Source organism: Thamnophis sirtalis, unplaced genomic scaffold (genome assembly GCF_051295495.1).
Source record: "Thamnophis sirtalis isolate CommonGarterSnake01/CBP01778 unplaced genomic scaffold, rThaSir2_p1.2 scaffold_16, whole genome shotgun sequence".
NCBI lineage: Eukaryota > Metazoa > Chordata > Lepidosauria > Squamata > Natricidae > Thamnophis > Thamnophis sirtalis.
In genome coordinates, this window is record NW_028261396.1 from 1,016,268 (window position 1) to 1,037,735 (window position 21,468).

General features: G+C 40.7%; 1 protein-coding gene across 6 annotated transcripts in view; it reads right to left on the reverse strand.

Annotated features, from left to right (window-relative positions):
• Positions 1-21,468, reverse strand: part of LPIN1 (lipin 1) — a 141,144-nt gene that overhangs the window by 54,383 nt on the left and 65,293 nt on the right. For 3 of the 6 annotated variants that reach the window (XM_087702708.1, XM_087702709.1, XM_087702713.1), the window contains exons 3-4: positions 1,908-2,108; positions 105-200 (exon numbers count right to left, since the gene is read on the reverse strand). In XM_087702708.1, the coding sequence (XP_087558834.1) occupies positions 105-200; positions 1,908-2,108 (297 nt within the window). Of the gene's footprint in view, positions 1-104; positions 201-1,907; positions 2,109-15,607; positions 15,797-18,497; positions 18,518-18,739; positions 18,830-21,468 lie in introns of those variants that run through there. The other 3 variants (XM_087702711.1, XM_087702712.1, XM_087702710.1) reach the window with 3 other exon arrangements.

Consider the following 21,468-nt stretch of genomic DNA (forward strand, 5'->3'; position numbering starts at 1 on the left):
TGATTGGCCTCTTCATTCTTCCTCCATACTCTGGGTCCTTGGTTTCCAAATGAGATGCAATAGTTGCTCACAAAAACAAAATACTTATGGTGGGCGGGTCTCACCTCTTTGTCATCTGTTTCCTCTACAAAAAATGCTTCTCCATTGTCTCCTAATTTCATGTGCAAATCCACAGATTCTCCATTAATTTCTATGTCAACCTTGAGAGAGACAGAATACAAAAGATATAGATTTTTAAAAATACCCTCAAGAAAATATGACATCTTTATTCCTTACGTGAAAGAACTTTTTCCCCAATTTACAGCAACAGGGTCCAAGTGGTTAAGGCAGTTCATATTACATCAGCAATTTCTACTGATTACTTATTTAAAAATGAGAAAAACTGGTGCTGCCTTGCGTTCTGTGAAAGACTCATAGATAATAATGTCTAAATCCAGAACTTCCCAAATATTAGTCATTATTCTACACCAGTGGTAGTCAACCTGGTCCCTACCACCCACTAGTGGGCGTTCCAGCTTTCATGGTGGGCGGGAGGGGTTTGCTGTAGCTCTGCTTTATAAATTTTATAAAGTTAAGTTACTTCCCTACTTTATAAATCACAATTACTGTGGAACCGGTGGGCGGTTAGAAAATTTTACTACTAACAGAGATACAAAAGTGGGCGGTAGGTATAAAAAGGTTGACTACCTCTGTTCTACACCAAGTAACATTAAGAACGAAGAGCATAATCTAGCACAAATTAAGAACTATGGTATTTACTTACCCCAGGTGACATCTGATTTAAGATCTTTTAAATCTCACTTGTTTCAATACATGTTCTGGAGTCTGTGGCTAAAAACCACATTATATAAAGTTCATAAAGGAGTTTAAAGCAGTCGTTAATCAAGGGATAGACTGAGGTGAGTAACTAGATAAGCTTTCATTGCTAGATAGGTGATGAAAGCCCTTACACGCAACAAATGATTCCCGAGTACACAATTAGTTTGACTCACAGCAGTTATAACACACATAGTTCTGTCACTTGCTGAAAATGCTGCTGACTTTTGTTTTTTAAGAAATCCCCAAGTAGTGACTCTTTATTTGGACTCATTATCATTTGATTTCCTTCAAGTGTTATAGGAGTAGGATCAACTATATTTTAAAAAAAGATTAAATAGCTGTCGGACACACACCTCAGCTATCCTCCTGACCGTGACCCGACAAATGCGCTCCCGACAACAGCGCGCCGACAAAACCGCGTCGATAAAACCGCGATGTCGACAGCGCGCCCACAAAGGCGCGCCAACAAAAGAGCAGCGACAGAAGCGCGATTACGGTTAAGGTAAGGGTTAGGGTTAAGGTTAGGGTTAGGTTTAGGGTTATCTTTAGGGTTAGGTTTAGAGCGCGCGTCTGCGCTCATTTGTCGGTGCGATTTCGAACTCACGTTTTTTCCCCGCGGTTTCATCAGCGCGCTTTTGTCCCGCGTGCATTTGTCGGCGAACCCTCCTGACTGCCATAGGATGGGAGTTGCTATTAATTACATAAGCTGCTTTTTATGGCTGCAGCCACCATTCCCTTTGGGAAGCAAATGAGATAGGAGAGTGGGAGTTTTTCAGGGAAAATGGTAGAAAGTCTACTGAGAGCCTCAGTCATCCAAGTCTTGGTTGTCCCAAAGGTGCTTTTTTTTAAAAAAAAAGCCATTGGGCTTTGTTTTTTCCTTGAAGACATTTCACTTCTCAAGAAACTTCTTGGATGAGAAGCAAAACATCTTCAAGGAACAAGTCCAGTTTTTCAAAAAGCGCCTTTGGGCAGTAAGAAAAGGTTTCAACTGTTCCAGTCCTTGTGCCCATGTGCGGGGTGACCTTCAACAATCTTACCAATTTAACAAATGCAAATCAAGCTGAAGCTTTTTTTTTTTTGTTCCTTACCACTTTTTCCTTAGAACGTAGAACTCCCATCTTTCCAAAGCGTACGTGAAAAGGTGAACATTGGAGGTTTCCATTGGGCTGGCGGATAACAATGATATCAATGCATCCAGACAACGTGGCCGGATTTAATCCTTTGTAGAGCTCCTTCACTGTCACAAAGACTTGCCCTGCTAACTGTCCAACGTAATTCATGGTTTGTGCCTTGAGATGATAAACAGAAGAAAATTATCATTAGATGATGGCTGATTTGCAATCCCTGCAACAGCTGCAGAAAACATCTGCAAAGCCAAAGCAAGTCCGCAAAAGAGCAGAAGAGCAAATAATTATTTGCATATAAAAAATCAGTTTTCAGTAGAATTGACCATATTTCTTCAGGCCAAATCTAATCAAATAGAGGATATGGTGATCTGGCCTTCAGGAAGAAAATGAGAGGGAAAGAAACAGAATACTACAATAATAAAACTTGACCCTTCGCACTCTTGGATCCATGCAGCTGCATTTATCTCTGATTTCATTCTCTGGTTCATGCTTTTATGAGCTTATTCATTCATCTGATTTACACCCATTGCAAACGAGGAGACTGAATCACTGAAATATCCATATCAATGGAGCAAACCCCAGATAATATGCTGATAAGAAATATTATACATTCCAAAATGTGTGATAACTAGCCTATAAAATCATCCTACTACTCAACTGCAAGCATTTTGCTTGCTATAAGAATCTGACCAACTACATGGAACATGTCTCCAGGTAAGAAGGAAGAGGAGAGGAGAGCCATCAAAGATGAGAAGATGGGAATAAAATGAGCAGATTAATAATGCCTACCTGTTCTGACCCCCCCTTCTTCGCTCGATCACAGACGACAGTCAGACAGACTTAAAAGGAAATAACATTATCAGTCCCGGCTCACGCTGGCTGCGAGCCCAAAATAAATATAAATAATGTCTCTGGCAAAAAGGTTACGCAGCAGAATGCAAAAACAAAGAGCTCTTACAGCAACACCAGGTTTACAGAAAGCAAATCACTTCTCCAAGTGTCTCCTTGAATCAGGTTTACAGAAAGCAAATCACTTATCCAAGTGCCTCTCACAAACAAACCACGACTGATGAACGATGAACTACGAACGAACGAATGAACGTTGACTTCTGCAACCAGGGCGTGGCACCATCAGTCCTTTTATCTCCAGAAGACGACACTAACGAGCCCCAGCTGCATTGTTATTCCTGCGTCCCGACTCAACTCACAGCAAACTTCTGCTGAGTCACAACACCTATTTTTTTTTTCCAGTGCTGTTTTAAAGAGCAAGAAATAACACCCCTGAGTTTCAGAGATAGACAGAATCCCCCACAGAATAAGCAAAAGAGCAATCTAGAAAAGCTTAGACTGGAAAAGTCACAGACCATCATCAGATTCCATTCCACAATACTCTTTGATGACTCTTGGGGATATGGAAGGTCATTAAATGCCAAAAGTGGTTTCTTAAGGCTGGCAGTAGTTTAATCCATCCATTTCAAAACCCTGAAAAACTCCTTGAACTAATTTTTCTCATAAGGTATTAAGAGGCAAAATTGGTGATTTGCCCCTTAAAATTCTGCCCAAGCCAGAAAGCCCTGCTTCAGTGATCTCAAGTCATCAGCATTGCCAGCTGGTGCCCTTCGGATTGAAAACGTTTCTTTATCCTTTGGTGTCCTGAGTTTATCCTACTTCTAATGAACAAAATGTTTAGTTGGGCCTTTAAATCAGTGTGTTGTAAGGGTTAAATTTGAATTCATAGTTCTACTGAATTTTTAGACAAGCATGAGCAGCCGGTCTAACATAGTACCATTGTGAGTGGGATAATATAGTTATCAATGCTGCTTTTGATTCTTTTCTGGAGGAACAGTGACACACCAATACAGTATAATGATCCCTTAGCCTTTCCCTCTGACATAACAACTGAGATAGTTGCTACTGTTTATAAAAGTGCTTGAAAGTCTTCTCTTTAAATCAGTGGGGCCACTTTTAAGATACACTATATTGCCAAAAGTATTCGCTCACAACTGATTCTGATTATTTGGATGGGTGGAGCAAATACTTTTGGCAATATAGTGTATATGGACTTTAACTCCCATAATTCCCCAGCCAGCATGTACAGTACTGTACTACTGTGAGTAGATCTCCATGCTGAAAACAACTAACGGGACTCTCTCAGATAGCAAGGCAAAATTCCACCAAGAATATATATTTGCAGGCCATGGAGGCTCAGATAAGCTGGCTTGATGTGGCAAAACTATGAAACCATTTATGAAAGAATTCCAATGACTGCAAGCTCTGCTTATACAACAGCCAATGTTCGGTTTCTTGTACTGCTTGCTCCTGCCTGCTCGACACATAAGTCTAAAAGCAATTATCGGGGGGGGGGGGAGAGAAGATGCGTGACCCGACAAATGCGCGCACGACAAAAGCGTACTGACGAAACTGCAGCGAGAAAACCGCGACATCATAAACACGCCCACAACAACGCGCTGACAAAACTGCGCCCACAAAAGCGCAATTTAAGTTAAGGTAAGGGTTAGGTTCAGGGTTCTGTTTAGGGTTAGGTTTAGGGTTAGAGTTATTCGGTTATTAGTTGTTCGTTGAAGGCGTGCTTTTGTCGGCGCACTGTTGTCGGCGCGCTTCTGCGCTCATTCGTCAGTGCGATTTCAAACTCACAGTTTTCTTGCTGCAGTTTCGTCGGCGCGCTTTTGCCGAGCGCGCATTTGTCGGTGAACCGAGAAAATGTACTTGCTCCTTGTTTTGGTAGCAGCCTATTATTTTGTGTTTATGTATGACTGTGTGAAAACAAATTCTCAACAACAACCAAAATCAGTGATGATGGGATTGCAGAAAAAGAGCAGAAAGTGTTGTGACTATCTTATGAAAAGGATTAGAAGGAAGGAAGGACAGAGGATAAATCAGGACCCATTGATTGATGCCTGAGTAATCTCCAGTCGATCAGAAGAAGCAAAGTTGGCCGGGGGATTCTGGGAGTTGAAGTCCTCCAGGCTTAAAGTTTACAAGGTTGGAGACCCCTGGTTTAAACTGAATAATAGCAATATTGAAAATTTGTCTGTTAACTTCCTCGTCAGATTGTTAATCAAGAATGCCTGGCTACTGATTGTACTGTTATAGAGACTAACTTGATTTTGTATTTAATAACAGCAGCAAGACTGTTGGTGGTGCAATACTGGAAGAAGTAAGATTTGCCTACTTCAAGAATGGACATTAAAAGTAACAAACTTAGCAGAGATGGGCAAAATATCAGCATATCTCAAGGATCATTCACGTGAGAGATATAAACTGGAGTGGAGAAGATGGATTGACTATATTCAAAATAAATACGGGACTAAGAAATTCCAGATAGTTTATGACTGAAGAAACAAGGAATGATATAATCTGTTTAGAGTTAGCCTAGCAAAGAGGAGTTAAAGCTCAAATGAAAGATGATACTAACTTTATTTAAGTTTATTTTAGAACATCTTTGTTAAAGATTTATACCCTGTATTTGTTCTAGGAAGTCGGGGAGGGGGGAAGGTTGGGGAGGGTTCGGGTGGGGAGGGCAGGGGGGGAGGTAAACATTTGTAAAAGTTTATTTTTCTAAAAAAATCAATTAAAAAAAAAAGAATGCCTGGGAGAAAATCAAGAGTAGGTTTTGATTGAAATCATGTGTAAGTTTGATTCTCCTGTGTTTCACAAATTCTTGGGCTGATCACACATGCTTGAAAGCTGCTTTTCCTTCCATTTGTACCATCCATCTGGATGTGAACGAGGATCCAGCTGCTGAAAACAAAAATCAAGCATAAACCGGACTCCAAAACTGCAGGGCATCGGCACGACGGGTAACAATGACAGAGGTCAACTGGAAAAGCCCTACGGGACGAGAAAGGAGATTTCTTTCATATCATTCAAAACAGAGAGGGAGGGCCAGAGGGGAAAAAGACAAACAGCAGATGGGCTATCTTCAGCCACAAAGCTATCTTTAGTTATTTCCACTTTTCCTCTTCGGCATGACCTCTTCTGGCCCCACCACCAGCCAGAGGATGCAGCAGAAAGCATCCTGTCTAGCGTCTCAAAGCCACACACTACTAAGAACCAGGAAATAGGCTGAAAGAACACAGAAGCATTCTAAAATCTGCAGAAGAGCTCCTATGTTTCTATCATAACCTTCTTGAGTACAAAAGTCTCCTGAAGCAGCACAAAAAAGGAGACTTCCAAAATACTGCATGTTGCTACCTGAGGGGGGACTAACGAGATGGCACTTCTCCTTCCTCAGATTCAAGTACAAATGTTGACTAGAATGATTAGGGCAGTGTTTCTCAACCTTGGCAACTTGAAGATGTCTGGACTTCAACTCCCAGAATTCCCCAGCCAGCGAATGCTGGCTGGGGAATTCTGGGAGTTGAAGTCCAGACATCTTCAAGTTGCCAAGGTTGAGAAACACTGGATTAGGGAACCCTTTCCCATAACTCTAAGCAGAGGTGGGTTCCTACCAGTTCACACCTATTCGGTAGAACCGGTTCGTCAAATCTACCGAACCGGTTAGAGGAGGTTCCACCAGTGGACCCGGAAAGCAGGCCACACCTACAGAGGAGGTTCCAAAATTTTTGGAAACCCACCACTAGCAAGGATCTTGTCACTTGACAGCTTTAAGACTTGCATGCTTCAATGCCAGAGTTTCTGACGATCTAAGTACTAATTCATAATTTCATATCCGGTCACATGGGCGGCAAGCCACTCCCATCCGGTCACATGGGTGGCAAGCCACTCCCACAAAGGAGGCCACACCCACAGAGTAGGTTCCAACAATTTCTGAAACCCACCACTGACTCTAAGGTACCTTCATGTCCACCTAGTATTAGACACTGCCTGAGAGTGAAGAAGGGAAAAGAAAACTACCGTATTTTTCAGAGTATAAGACGCACCTATTCCCCCCCCCCAAAAAAAAGAGTGTGAAAATCTGGGTGCGTCTTATACACTGAATACAGCATTTTTGGCCTCTCGAAACCCTGCCCCCTCCACAAAAATGGACATGTAGAGGGTTTGGGAGGCTTGCAAAGTGTTCCTGGGGGCTGGGGAGGGCAAAAATGAGTGGAAAACAGGCTGCATTTTTCTCATCCCCCCCCCAGCCCCCAGGAGCACTCTACAAGCCTCCCAAAGCCTATGCACGCCCCTTTTATGGCAAAAAACGGGCCCATTTTCACAAAAAAATGGCGCGTTTTTTGCTCATTTTTGTCGTGTCCCCCCCCCCCAGTCCTCAGGAACGGTTTGCAAGCATCTCAAACTCTCTGCATGCTCCGTTTTTCACAAAACATGAGGCGTGCAGAGGGTTCAGGAGGTCTGCAGAGTGCAAAACTTTTTTTTTTTTTTTTGCAGTCTCATCGTAATTTTGAAAAGTTTCCAAACACATAGTTGTAAATTGAGCACTACTGGCATCCCACTCTCAACTAGCAACAGATTAAACTAAAAGAATTAAACTAAAAGAGATTACAGCGTTTTCAACATGACCAATCCGATATAACATATGATGAACACGCAGGAATCCGAGAGGAGAAGAGGAGTGAGGTGCCCCACAATGGATTAATTCTCAAATGGGCCGAGTTAGACACTGAAATTATAAATAGAACATCTTGGAACATCATCTCTGGTGCTCCTCTACTTTTCGTGGTATAGCTAGGATGACCTAAGAAGTCCACCTTATGGAATTGGGCAGAGATCTAGCCTTGTGGACAGAAGCAAGAATGGTCAGAACCAAAAAGTAACCACCTGTGCCCACCTTTTATATTTCCTTTCTCAGTTTTCTTTCCACAAAATCAATACTGCTTGCATTATTGAATGGGAAGGGCTACACGAGGCTATGAAATGGCATTTTCTCTGTGTAGATAGTTTTATTTTCCATTTTCATACAGTCACACATATACTGTGCAGAACCGGGGCCATATAACATTAAACAATAAACACAGCCATTCCTCTTGTCAATAATACCTCCCAAAATAGAAATCCAATGTACCTCTTCGACCCTCCATACACCCTTTCTTTCGCCCCCCTCCAACTTTCCATCTTCCCTCCATCATTCCCCTCTACCCTACTTCCCCTCCCCCTCTACCACTCCTCTCTCCCGATACACTCCCTCCCTTCCTTCCCACCCTCCCTCCCATCCTCTCTCCCACCCTCTCTACCCCTCTTTCTTCTATCCCTCTACTCCTCCCTTCAGTGTATTTCTACTATCTATTAATATATTCAGCTTGTCCTATTTTTACACTGGAATTAAAGAGCAACAGTATACAGGTGCAATCGTGTTACTAAAACCATAAAGCTATCAAGCAGAGAAAGATGTGCAGAAGAGAGGAGAACATTTCATTTTGGTCGCAATCTGGATAATTATTTTCAAAAGAATGATGTAAAGGTTTCCAGAAAGAATCCTCAATTGAATGATTCAACTTGAAAACAGGTTCTTAGAAAAGTTTCCTTACTGAAATGCAACTCACATCTCCAGTGGGTATCTTTATTAAAACAAGTCAAAACAAGTCACTAGCATGACTTAGTCATTGATATTTGAATACAATATGAATAGCCCTTCTTGACTTGATACTATATTGAACTCCTCCAGTTCTTCTAATTTAACAAAATGAAAACCAACTGAATACAATTTCAGTTTCACTTTCAGAATTCTCTTTTATGGCTTCCCACTTTTTCACATTTTAAAAGAAACATGATAAGGTAATCAGAAAAAGATTACAAAACTTATCTACCAAGAGTTCCTGAATCTAACCACCGCCTTCAAACTAGCTTATATCTTTATTTTAAAACATAACGTAACTTAACGTAATCTAAATAATACAATGCACTAAAAGCTAAACAAATTGAAACCCTTAAACGAAATTGAACAACAGACTGAAAGACATCAAAAGAAAAGGCTTTGCTGTCAAAAATGATTGCAACCAAGCTTTTGAGAAATCAATTTCCACAGTATACAACTAAATAAAATATGCTACTCATCTCAAAGAATTGCAGTGGGATAAAAAGTAAAGCTACTTTTGAAAAGTGCAAGAGGAAGTCAGGCGGACACTGTATTGGAAAAATGCATGGATCTACTTTGCAAAACTGCTAATTCTCCTTTAGCAAAGAAATCAAACTCTTTTCTAACTACTGTATTGTATTATTCACAGAAATGGCAGCAGATATTAGTCTCACACAGAAGCCTATTCTTTTAATATCTTGCTTAGCAAACCATTTAACTAAAACAGCACAGATTTGAATCTGCTGAAGATCTGCATGCAAGGAATACAGATGTGTTTAAGTCAGTGGTTCTCAACCTGTGGGTCAGGACCCCTTTGGGGGTCGAATGACCCTTTCACAGGGGTCGAATGACCCTTTCACAGGGGTCGAACGACCCTTTCACAGGGGTCGCCTAAGACCATTGGAAAACACATATTTTCCAAAAAAAAAACAGAAAACATAAAATAATTTTATGGTTGGGGGTCACCGCAACATGATGAACTGTATTAAAGGGTCGTGGCATTAGGAAGGTTGAGACCCACACTGATTTAGGTAGTCCTAGATTTATGACTGTTTGCTTAAAGTCCATTCCAAATTACAATTGACATATCCAGAGCTACTTAAACATGTTTTTAGACTTACGACAACAGCATACCCCTCCCTAGGATCATGTGATCGCATTTTGGCTCATTTTGCAGACTTTTGTAGCATCCTACATTCGTGACCACAATTTGCTACGGTTTTTCCCAGTTTACTTCTGGTTAATACCCATTTGAAAAAGTGGATTCACTTAATGACTGCTGTGTTTGCTTACCAGGCTCAAGGTTGATTCAACCTTCCATCCTTCTGAGGTCACTAAAATGAGGATCCAGATTGTTGGGGGGCAATATGCCGGCTCTTAATATGCTCACCACTTAGAGAGGGCAGTAAAGCACTGTGAAGACGTATGTAAGTCTAAGTGCTATTGCTATTGCTAATAACCATCTTAAGAACAATTGTAACTTCGAATCCGGTTACATATTGCTTCGATTTACAGTCCTAATTCCATACTCAATTACAGTTGTATGTTGTAGGTCATTTACCCCCCCCGACCCCCACCCCAAATCAATTCCTCTCTATGTTTGTTTGTTTATCTATTCCATTGGTACAGATAATTGTTCGCTACCAAACTTAGACTTGCAAACCATGTTTATAATTCTGGTTCTAATGCATTATAGTTTAATAGTGATGGAAAGCAATGGGTGGGTATGAAAAAGTTTGTGCATTCTTCTTTTTCCCTTTATCCTATACAATTCCCAAAGTATATTTAATTTGATTTATACCTTACTTTTATTTTGTGTAACTCAAACCATCGTGCATAATGCTCCCCGTTATTTTCCTCTCAATAACAACTGGATACGTGAACTAAATTGAAAGAGAGTAATAGACCCCAAATAGTCCGTGTGTAAGGGAGAACTAGAACTAGAACTAGAAGAGCCGAGGTGGCGCAGTGGGTAGAGTGCAGTACTTATAGCAATAGCAATAGCAGTTAGACTTATATACCGCTTCATAGGGCTTTCAGCCCTCTCTAAGCGGTTTACAGAGTCAGCATATTGCCCCCAACAACAATCCGGGTCCTCATTTTACCCACCTCGGAAGGATGGAAGGCTGAGTCAACCCTGAGCCGGTGAGATTTGAACAGCCGAACTGCAGAACTACAGTCAGCTGAAGTAGCCTGCAGTGCTGCATTTAACCACTGCGCCACCTCGGCTCTTACTGCAGGCCACTTCAGGTGACTGCTAGTTCAGTAGTTCAGCGGTTCAAATCTCACCGGCTCAAGGTTGACTCAGCCTTCCATCCTTCCGAGGTGGGTAAAATGAGGACCCAGATTGTTGGGGGTGATATGCTGACTCTGTAAACTGCTTAGAGAGGGCTAAAAGCCCTATGAAGCGGTATATAAGTCTAACTGCTATTGCTATTGCTATTGCTATTGCTATTGCAGTCTCCCAGTTTCTTAACTGCCAAAGTGGGTAGAAAGAAAAGAAAAATTAGGAGACACAAAAGTATTATCCCAAACTTTTTACTACTGAAAAGTAATTTAGATTCTTTCGTTTTACAAGACGGAGTGGGAGGAACCTTTAACCACATTTTTTTAAAATGTTAAAGAATTAATGGAGCAATTGCTTAATGGAGAAACATCAGCCTGATTCATCCTTAAGGGAACAACAGGAACATTTATTGATTTTCTCTCCCACAATCACAAATTAGGATTATCAAATCAGCATTGAGCCTATTAGAATCAGAACCTTGATTCAGAAAAGTAATCCAGTTCAATAATTCAAGATTAAATAGTTTGGAAAACTGATCTGATGCTAACTATTAGATCCTCTGTTCAATCCTGATTTCTCAAAATCAAATTAGAAAAAACCCTTTGTTGCACATGTACAGAAGTATAAAAATCAGACGGATTAGAGATCTAATCAAACTGTTTTCAACTTGAATGCCCAAACTGAAGCTTCGCATAGCTATAAAAACAACGCTGCCTCTTTCAGGTCCAAAAACTTAGCCTTAGTTATGCAATAGTAAACGATTAATTGTCTCAAAGCCAAGGATGCAAGGCACATGCCTACCTAGGATTAGAAGAACAGGATGTCCTTGACTTACAACAGTTCATTTACTGACCGTTCAAAGTTACAACAGCACGGAAAAATGTGACTTATGACCATTTTTTTCAAAGTTATAACCTTTGCAGCATCCCCATGATCATGTGATCAAAATTCAGACGCCTGGCAACTGTTTCGTATTTATGACCATTGCTGTGTTCCAGGGTCATGCGATCCACTTTTACGGTTCCACCACAAAACCACGCTCGACTAAACCGCGCCCGACTAAACCGCGTCGCTGACGTCATCAACAGGGCGACAACAGCGCAGAGATAGAAGCACGCTGTAAACCCTAAACCGAAAAATTAACCCCTAACCCTAAACCTAATCCTTAACCTAGCCCTAAACCTAACCCTTAACCTAACCCTAAACCTAATCCTAATCCTAACCCTTAACCTAACCCTAAACCTAACCCTAACCCTTAACCTAACCCTAAACCTAACCCTAACCCTTAACCTAACCCTAAACCTAACCCTAAACCTAACCCTAAACCTAACCCTAACCCTTAACCTAACCCTAAACCTAACCCTAACCCTTAACCTAACCCTAAACCTAACCCTAAACCTAACCCTAAACCTAACCCTTACCTTAAGTTAAATCAGCTTGCTTTCAAAGCGCTATTTAAAGCACCCTTCTTTCTCCGCACTGGCTGTTGTCGCCCTGTTGGTGACATTAGCGACGCGGTTTAATTGGGCGCGGTTTAATCGGGCGCGGTTTTGACAGGTCACGCCCTTTTACAACCTTCTGACAAAAAAAGCCAATGGGGATAGCCAGATTCACTTAACAACCGGATTAATAACTTATCAACTGGAATGTTTTACTTAACAACTGTGACAAGAAAGGTCGTAAAATGGAGGAAAAATTTACTTAACAAATGTCTCACATAACAACAGAAATTTTGGGCTCAATTGTGGTCGTAATTCAAGGATTGCCTGAATTACCGTATAACAAGTAGAAAGGCCATTTATTTCTACCTTCTGTACTCTTCGGGGAGGGGGTATCCAAACCTAATTCTTATATAAGAATAAATACTGATTTAGGATGTGGGGAACTCGAGCACTAGTTGTCTTCAATTTAATTTCTAGCTTTGACCATCTAAGAATTCATTCCTTTTTATTGCTGAGTCAACATCCTTTTAACTACCATGACCACCAAGCTCTGGCCAAGGAGATAAGCCTTGTCTTAAAAAGCATAACTCATGAAATAACCACCAAGAAGAAACTCTTCATGCCCTTGTCCCTTTGCTCTGTCTTTTGCCACATCCACTTTTCTAAACTCTTTAATCCATATAAATAAACACACATATGTTTCTATACTCATTCATGGGAAGAAGGGCCATTCACTGCTATACAGCTTTAAAAGTTCAGCACCAAGGAACTCACGTTTTTTCCAGCATGGTCTAAAGATAACCCTCAGCAGAAAATTGGAGGATTCCCGGAGTTTATGGCTTAGAATAGCTTTGAGAATAACTGAATATTTCAGCTACACAAATGTAGTCTTGGCAAAAAAAAAAATAAACCTGATCACTTCTGCATTGACCCAATTTTGAAACTAACACAACCTACCAAACCACAACAGCCTTGTTAAATACTTAATCTTTGTTTGTGGAAGAAAAGCAAACGCTAATGTGTACAGGCATGTTTGGGACTGCTATCATTATAAATTCCCCTAACTGCTTCTAATAGTTTGGGGAAAATATTTTGCCCTGTTTAATTGCACGAAGGAGGCTTGAAAATCAAGGGTTCTACAACCAGAAGAGTTGCAAACGCACTAAAAGTGGAAATTCTATACACAGTCCACCGTTTTTGACAAAATGTCTGCAGGAATGCTTTAAAAGTCCACCCAGTGAACTGGCTATGAGAATCTCCATTTAGCATATAAATTTACCTTCTGGGTCTGAAAGCACTTTGCAAAAAATGATGGCTAGGTTTCAGGCTTGACCTGAATCATTTCTACTGATGCTGATGAAATCAAATGTAAACCATTACTGATTCATAGCTATTGAGAGAATGAATTACTGTATCTCATCACATCTCATCCAGAATTATGTGGTTCACACAATCAGTCAGATTTTCAGACTATATTTGACATTTTTATCCACTTATGAACTCCTTCCCAAGTACTTGGGATGAGGAGATGGAATTTTTATTAGTAGTAGTACTATTTTAGAGAAATACATGTTTTGTAACTATCTCCAATCAAGATGCTCTCCAATTACGTATATGGAGACTTTAGTTCCTAAAATTCCCCATCCAGCAAGCCATTTTGAAGTCCTAAAACCTCTTGTATTTGACTTCCCGCTTTGAGGGAAGATTTGTGTGGCCCAACTGCACAGAATTTTTAAAAGCTATGAATTTTAGGTTCAAAATGTGCTTTCATATTAAGGTTGTAATTGAACGCATGCTTTTTTTTAAAACTTTAAATTTAATGGAATTACTGGGCATCACAAAAGAAAAATGATCTGTCTGAATGCCATGTAGTTTTGAGTACAAAACCTCTTTATACTTAAATCTAATAACTATGTTTTTTAATTATGCTATATCCTATATTTCATTCAAGGGAAACACATATAATACTTCCCCTTTAATCCTTACAACAAAGCTATTACAAATGTTATAGACCAATATTCTCCAGTATGCTTTGTGACTGAGATATGAAACTCTCAGTAAAATCAAGCACATCACATGAGAGCTTTAAAATGCAAAAACCACACATACCGTACATATCATAATGTAGAGGCTTCAATTCAAAAATACATTGCATTACTTTTTTCTACCGCAGGCATACAATCAAGGTGAATTCAGAAAAATACATAGTATATTAATACAATTTCAATCATCCTGAGAGTTTACACTGATTTCTCCAAGCAAAGGAGATTATTCCAATGAAAGAAAATACACCTTTTGAAAAAACGCTAATACATTTTACAGGCAGAATTCTACTACATTTAATGATTGACTGTTGAAATTGCTGACACCGTTTTAGCTCACACCCATTCTATCTGGCTGTATACCAGAAATGTGAACAACAATTCCTTAGGTAGAAGCTAAAATGATTTTAATTGTGCTCTCGCTTCCACACCAATAAAGCTTGGTTCTCCCACAGGAGAGTATTAGGCAATAGAAACATTATTTTAAATGTTAATTGAAGTAAATATGTCATCGGGAGGTACACAACTCACTAACACTAACATTTGAGCTATTGACACAATCTACATATTATAGCCAGCAGTATCAAAGAACCATTTGTCATTGCACGTTAGGCAACTGTGTCATCAAACAGAAAATACTATGTGCACAGATACGGAAGATCCAAGGAAAGTTCAACTCTCTCCAAAAACATCTAAAGCAGTGTTTCTCAACCTTGGCCACTTGAAGATGTCCGGATTTCAACTCCCAGAATTCCCCAGCCAGCATTCGCTGGCTGGGGAATTCTAGGAGTTGAAGTCCAGACATCTTCAAGTGGCCAAGGTTGAGAAACACTGATCTAAAGCATCTAAAACGGCTATCATTTCTTTTCACCTTCAGAAACCAATGAAGTGCTTTCTTCTCATCTCAAAACAGCCCTTACAGACAAAAATGAGTACCTGGAACTCTACCGCAAGCCCATAAACCTTTTCCTTTTGTTACCCCTTAGGCCCAGCTATTACCACCGTTGCCGCCTAGGTTCCTTCCACAATATGCTTCTTAAATCACACTAGAGAATCCCAGGAAACGACAGGCTTCTCTCCACCTTCAGCAGCGTTACCGTGTCACCAGCGATCCTTAAAAACACCAGCTTATCTTTGGCTCCGTATGGTGGCAAGCAAGGGACGGAAAGGGAATCCCGGAGGTTCAGTGTTTTTCTAGAAAAGTACATGAAACGCTTGTCCGGGTTAAAAGCAATTTAAAAAGGCATAACGGAGGCTCAAACAAAGCTATAAACACTGTAAGCATCGTTAAGCTGAGAGGGGGGGGAAAAAATCAGCAATCTCTGACTTCTTTGACATTCCGTCTCCGCTACGACCTGCTGCCAAAAAACGGTCTTCCAGCTGTTTCGTACCTGGCGCGATTTCTCTTCTCCACTGTAAAACACATCAGCAATTTCTCCCCAGGGAAGCAAAAAGCAGCTCTCGCGCTCTCTCTCTCCCGCGGCGATCTTAACTCCAGGAGCAATGAATGACTGCAGAGCAGGCTAGAGCAAAGGAGGCACAGCAGCTCAGGGCCGACGCACTGCTGTGCCCGCTTCTGTGTCTACTGAGGCTACTGCAGGGATGTCAAATCATCTCCGCATCACCGCATGGGACCCGCCCCGGAGGAGGGAGCTAGCTAAAACAGACAGGAGGCCGAAGGGGGGAATTAAGGGGAATGACTCGAGCTGAGATTAGAAAAGGAGGTAGAGGATTAATGTTGGGGCTCTCCTTTAGCTATGCCTGCCTCTTGGATTGCTCTACTCTATAGATCAGTGTTTCTCAACCTTGGCAACTTGAAGATGTCTGGACTTCAATTCCCAGAATTCCCCAGCCAGCGAATGCTGGCTGGGGAATTCTGGGAGTTGAAGTCTGGACATCTTCAAGTTGCCAAGGTTGAGAAACACTGCTATAAATATAGGTCAGAGCGAATGCTGGCTGGGGAATTCTGGGAGTTGAAGTCCGGACATCTTCAAGTTGCCAAGGTTGAGAAACACTGCTATAAATATAGGTCAGAGCCGCGTGAATCACTGAAGATGGATCTAGGAAAGGTACAAACCTCATTGGCTGCTGAGACAGATGGATGCAAGGCGCATCATCGGAGTTCTGTAAAACCTGGAAAGTGGCCGCCTTGTTCAAAATGAAGAGGGGCCAAAATCACAGAGGTAACTTAATAAGATGGGGGTTCATTCATACGGTAACGTTTATTTCAAGCAAAGCACAATTCCAAGCAACTCAAGAATGAGTAGTAGTAGTAGTAGGGAGCCGAGGTGGTGCAGTGGTTAGGGTGCAGTACTGAAGCTGACTGTTATCTGCAGTTCAGCGGTTCTAATCTCACCGGCTCAAGGTTAACTCAGCCTTCCATCCTTCCGAGGTGGGTGAAATGAGGACCCAGACTGTGGGGGCGATATGCTGACTCTGTAAACCGCTTAGAGAGGGCTGAAAGCCTTATGAAGCGGTATATAAGTCTAACTGCTATTGCTATTGCTAAAGTGCGGGCTAGAAACAAGGAGACTTTCGTTCTAGTCTTCTCTTAGGGATGAACGATGGATGGATGGATGCCTTTGGCCTGGTCACTCGCACTCAATCCAGCCCCATCTCCAAGGATTGTTCTTACGGGGGGGAGAAATAAGAAGTGGGAGCATTAGGTAAGCGTAGCACTTGGAACTGACAAAAAAATAGAGGAGGGATAAACCACTAATGAAACAAATGTCAAGAATACATCCATATCATTATTGTTTGCAACTATGTGGAAGTTATTGGCATTTTTTTCAGTTTCCCAATTAAGTCCCCAGGCCAATGACAGCCTCCCATTCAAGTATTAACCAGATCGAACCCCTCCTTAGCTTCCAGGACCCGTGGTGCTATTTTCTGGAATACATAAATTGATTTTTTTTTTTTCTATATCTGGCTGGAAATCTTGGAGGTAACTTGATGAAATATGCATTCAGATGATGAAAAATAAAAAGAACCTCTCCATGAATAGACTTTTTTAGCCACTGGTGGAACTGAATTAAGTTACACAAGGCGGCACCGTCGTGAATGATTTGAACAACCTGGTCCATCTCAAAGGGTCACAAAATCAACCCTGCCCATTCCAATGCAATGGAATTGAAATACCTGTGTCAGCATATACACAAAGAAATTAGCCTAGTGTTTCTCAACCTTGGCGACTTTAAGACCTGTGGACTTCAACTCCCAGAATCCCCCAGTGTTTCTCAACCTTGGCGACTTTAAGACCTGTGGACTTCAACTCCCAGAATCCCCCAGCCAGCATAGCAGGACTTAAAAGTCGCTAAGGTTGAGAAACACTGAATTAGCCACTTCATTCATATATACTGTACAATGTACACAACAATTGCCAAGCGTGATGAGGATGCCAGGCAGTTTTGTGCCTGGGAAGCAAAGAACGCACCATTATTCCCAAACTACAGGGTGGTTAACCTTGAATACTAGGCTCAGATTTTATATACAAACAGACATGTCTCTGTAATATTTCAGAATTTTGTTCAATGAGAAGAAAAAATGTAATCTTATTTGGTCCTCCTTTTTTCTCCAAGCAGCAGCAAAAAAAAAGAGATTGTTAGTTTTAAATGCTGCTGGAAGAATACATTTCCCCAGAACAGGGCTTCCTGGGACAACATCCCAGGTACAACAATAACAATAATAACAATAACAACAATAACAACAACAATAACAATAAAAATATTAAAAATAACAACAATAATAGCAATAAAACAATAAAAACAACAATAACAACAAAAATATTAAAAATAGCAATAACAATAAAACAATAAAAACAACAATAACAACAATAACAACAAAAATATTAAAAATAACAATAACAACAATAAAACAATAAAAACAACAACAAAAATATTAAAAATAACAATAAAACAATAAAAACAACAATAATAACAATAACAACAAAAATATTAAAAATAACAATAACAATAAAACAATAAAAACAACAATAACAACAACAATAACAACAAAAATATTAAAAATAACAACAATAATAACAATAAAACAATAAAAAACAACAAAAATATTAAAAATAACAATAAAACAATAAAAACAACAATAACAATAAACAATAAAAACAATAACAACAAAAATATTAAAAATAACAATAACAATAAAACAATAAAAACAACAATAACAACAACAATAATAACAATAACAACAAAATATTAAAAATAACAACAATAATAACAATAAAACAATAAAAACAACAATAACAATACTAACAACAACAACAACAACAACAACACCCTTTTTACACCTCTTTATCTGCACAACCTTTCTGAATCCTGGAAACGGACATGGCTACTGAATGGCGAGGCACGAAACCATTGTCCACATATAAGCTGCACCCACCTCGAGGTCTGAGTTGATGCCACTTTCGCTAACCCCCCACCCACCCACCCACCCACCCAATTTGCAGGGGACCCTCTGCAAAGGCGAAGGGCAGAGGGCGAGGCGAAAGGAAGGAGAGGAGCCACCTGATTTTAATTCGGCGGGTCCCGTTCGGCCGTCGGGATCCCCCCCTCGGCAGGGCCCCTGGGCTTCTGAAGCGGCTCCGCGCTTGGCCGTTTGCATTGTGAGTCAGCGCCAGGAGGAGGAGAACTGAGGTGATCCTCCCGGCCAATCAGAGGGCCCGCCTGGCCTCAGCCGAACACCACCACCCCCCCGCGCTCGGCAGGAAGGGGGCGGGGCGGCGAGACGCGAGCCTCTGGGTGGGGCTTTTGGAATGTTGTTTGCCGGAGCCTTTCGGGCACGTGCCGGGTAAATAAGGCCGGCGTGAACAAAACACATCGCTGGGATCGTCGGAGGCGCTGCTTTAATGGGCAGGCGGAACCCAGAGGATTAGATGGAGGAACCCAGAGGAATGATTGGATGGATGGATGGATGGATGGATGGATGGATGGATGGATGGATGGATGGATGGATGGATGGATGGATGGATGGATTAGACTGACATGATAGGTGATTGATTGATAGACAGACAGACAGACATGATTGATAGATAGAGAGAGAGATAGATAGATAGATGATAGACAGACAGACAGACAGACAGACAGACAGACAATTGATAGACAGACAGACATGATAGATAAGTGATAGATGGACAGACAGACAGACATGATAGGTGATTGATAGATAGACAGACAGACATAGGTGATTGATAGATAGACATGATAGGTGATTGATAGAGACAGACATGATAGATAGGTGATAGATAGACAGACAGACATGATAGGTGATAGATTAGAGATGATAGATAGATAGATAGATAGATAGATAGATAGATAGATAGATAGATAGATAGATAGATAGATAGATAGATAGATTAGACAGACATGATAGGTGATTGATTGATTGGACATGATAGGTGATTGATTGATAGATAGACAGGTGATAGACAGACAGACATGATAGGTGATAGATTAGAGATAGATAGATAGATAGATAGATAGATGGATGGATAGATAGATAGATAGATTAGACAGACATGATAGGTGATTTATAGATAGACAGACACACATGATAGATAGGTGATAGATTAAATATAGATAGATGATAGATGGATGGATGGATGGATGATAGATAGACAGACGGACAGACATGATAGGTGATTGATAGACAGGCAGACAGACATGATAGGTGATAGATTAGAGATAGATAGATAGATAGATAGATAGATGATAGATAGATAGATAGATAGATAGATAGATAGATAGATAGATAGATAGATAGATAGATAGATAGATTAGACAGACATGATAGGTGATTGATTGATAATAGACAGACAGACATGATAGGTGAGTGATAGACAGGCAGACATGATAAATAGATAGATAGATGATAGATAGATAGATAGGTAGGTAGGTAGGTAGGTAGATAGATACATGATAGATACATGATAGATAGATGATAGATTGATAGATGATAGAGAGATAGATGATAGAGAGATAGATAGATTAGAGAGAGAGAGAGATGATAGATAGATGAGAGAGAGCGAGAGAGAGATGATAGATAGATAGATAGATGAGAGAGAGAGAGATGATAGATAGATAGATAGATAGATAGATAGATAGATAGACAGACAGACAGACGTTAGAAAACGAGGTGATTTATTAAGACTTCTAATAAAGAAAGGGGAGGACGAGGTGATCATAGGGCTATCAATTACCCCTTGGATCCACATGGTGCTTATTTGTGCTGCCCGAGAAAATAAAAAGAAGAAACCGCCACACCTTATAAAAAATAGGAAATGAGTTCCTCCATCCTGCCCGAGGGGCAGGCTTCTCTGCATTTTCAAATTAATAAAGGCTTATTCCCGGGTGAGAGCACGGAGAACTGCTTTGTTGAACCTGATGTGGTATTTTTTACAAGGCTTCTCTTCCGGTTGAGCGTTAGAAACCCTGGTATTGTTGCTTTGAGCAATCGCTCTCTTTATTCTGATGCGAAAGGAAGCCACCCAACGGCCCTATTTGCTTGGCCTGGCATCAGAAATACTCCTAGGAAACTAACCTTGGTCGAAGCAGCAGTTTTAAAGAAATTGGTCGGGTAGTGCCTTAGTGATAAAAACGAAGATAGAAGAATGAGCTGACTCAAACATCTCTAGGTGTCGAAAGCAAGATGAGAAAAAACAAAGTTGCTCTTAATGGTTCCACCACAAAACCGCGTTCGACTAAAGCGCGCTCGACGAAACCGCGTAGCTGACGTCATCACGGGGCGACAACAGCGCGTAGACAGAAACGCTGTAAACGCTAAACCTAAAATTAACCCCTAAACCTAACCCCCCTAAACCTAATCCTAAACCGAACCCGAACCCTAAACCTAACCCTAAACCTAACCCTTAACCTAACCCTAACCCTTAACCTAACCCTAAACCTAACCCTAAACCTAAACCTAATCCTAACCCTTAACCTAACCCTAACCCTTAACCTAACCCTAAACCTAAACCTAATCCTAACCCTTAACCTAACCCTAACCCTTAACCTAACCCTAAATCTAACCCTTAACCTAACCCTAAACCTAATCCTAACCCTTAACCTAACCCTAAACCTAACCCTAACCCTAACCCTTAACCTAATCCTAACCCTTAACCTAAGCCTAACCCTTAACCAAACCCTAAACCTAACCCTAAACCTAAACCTAATCCTAACCCTTAACCTTACCCTAACCCTTAACCCTAAACCTAAACCTAACCCTAAACCTAACCCTA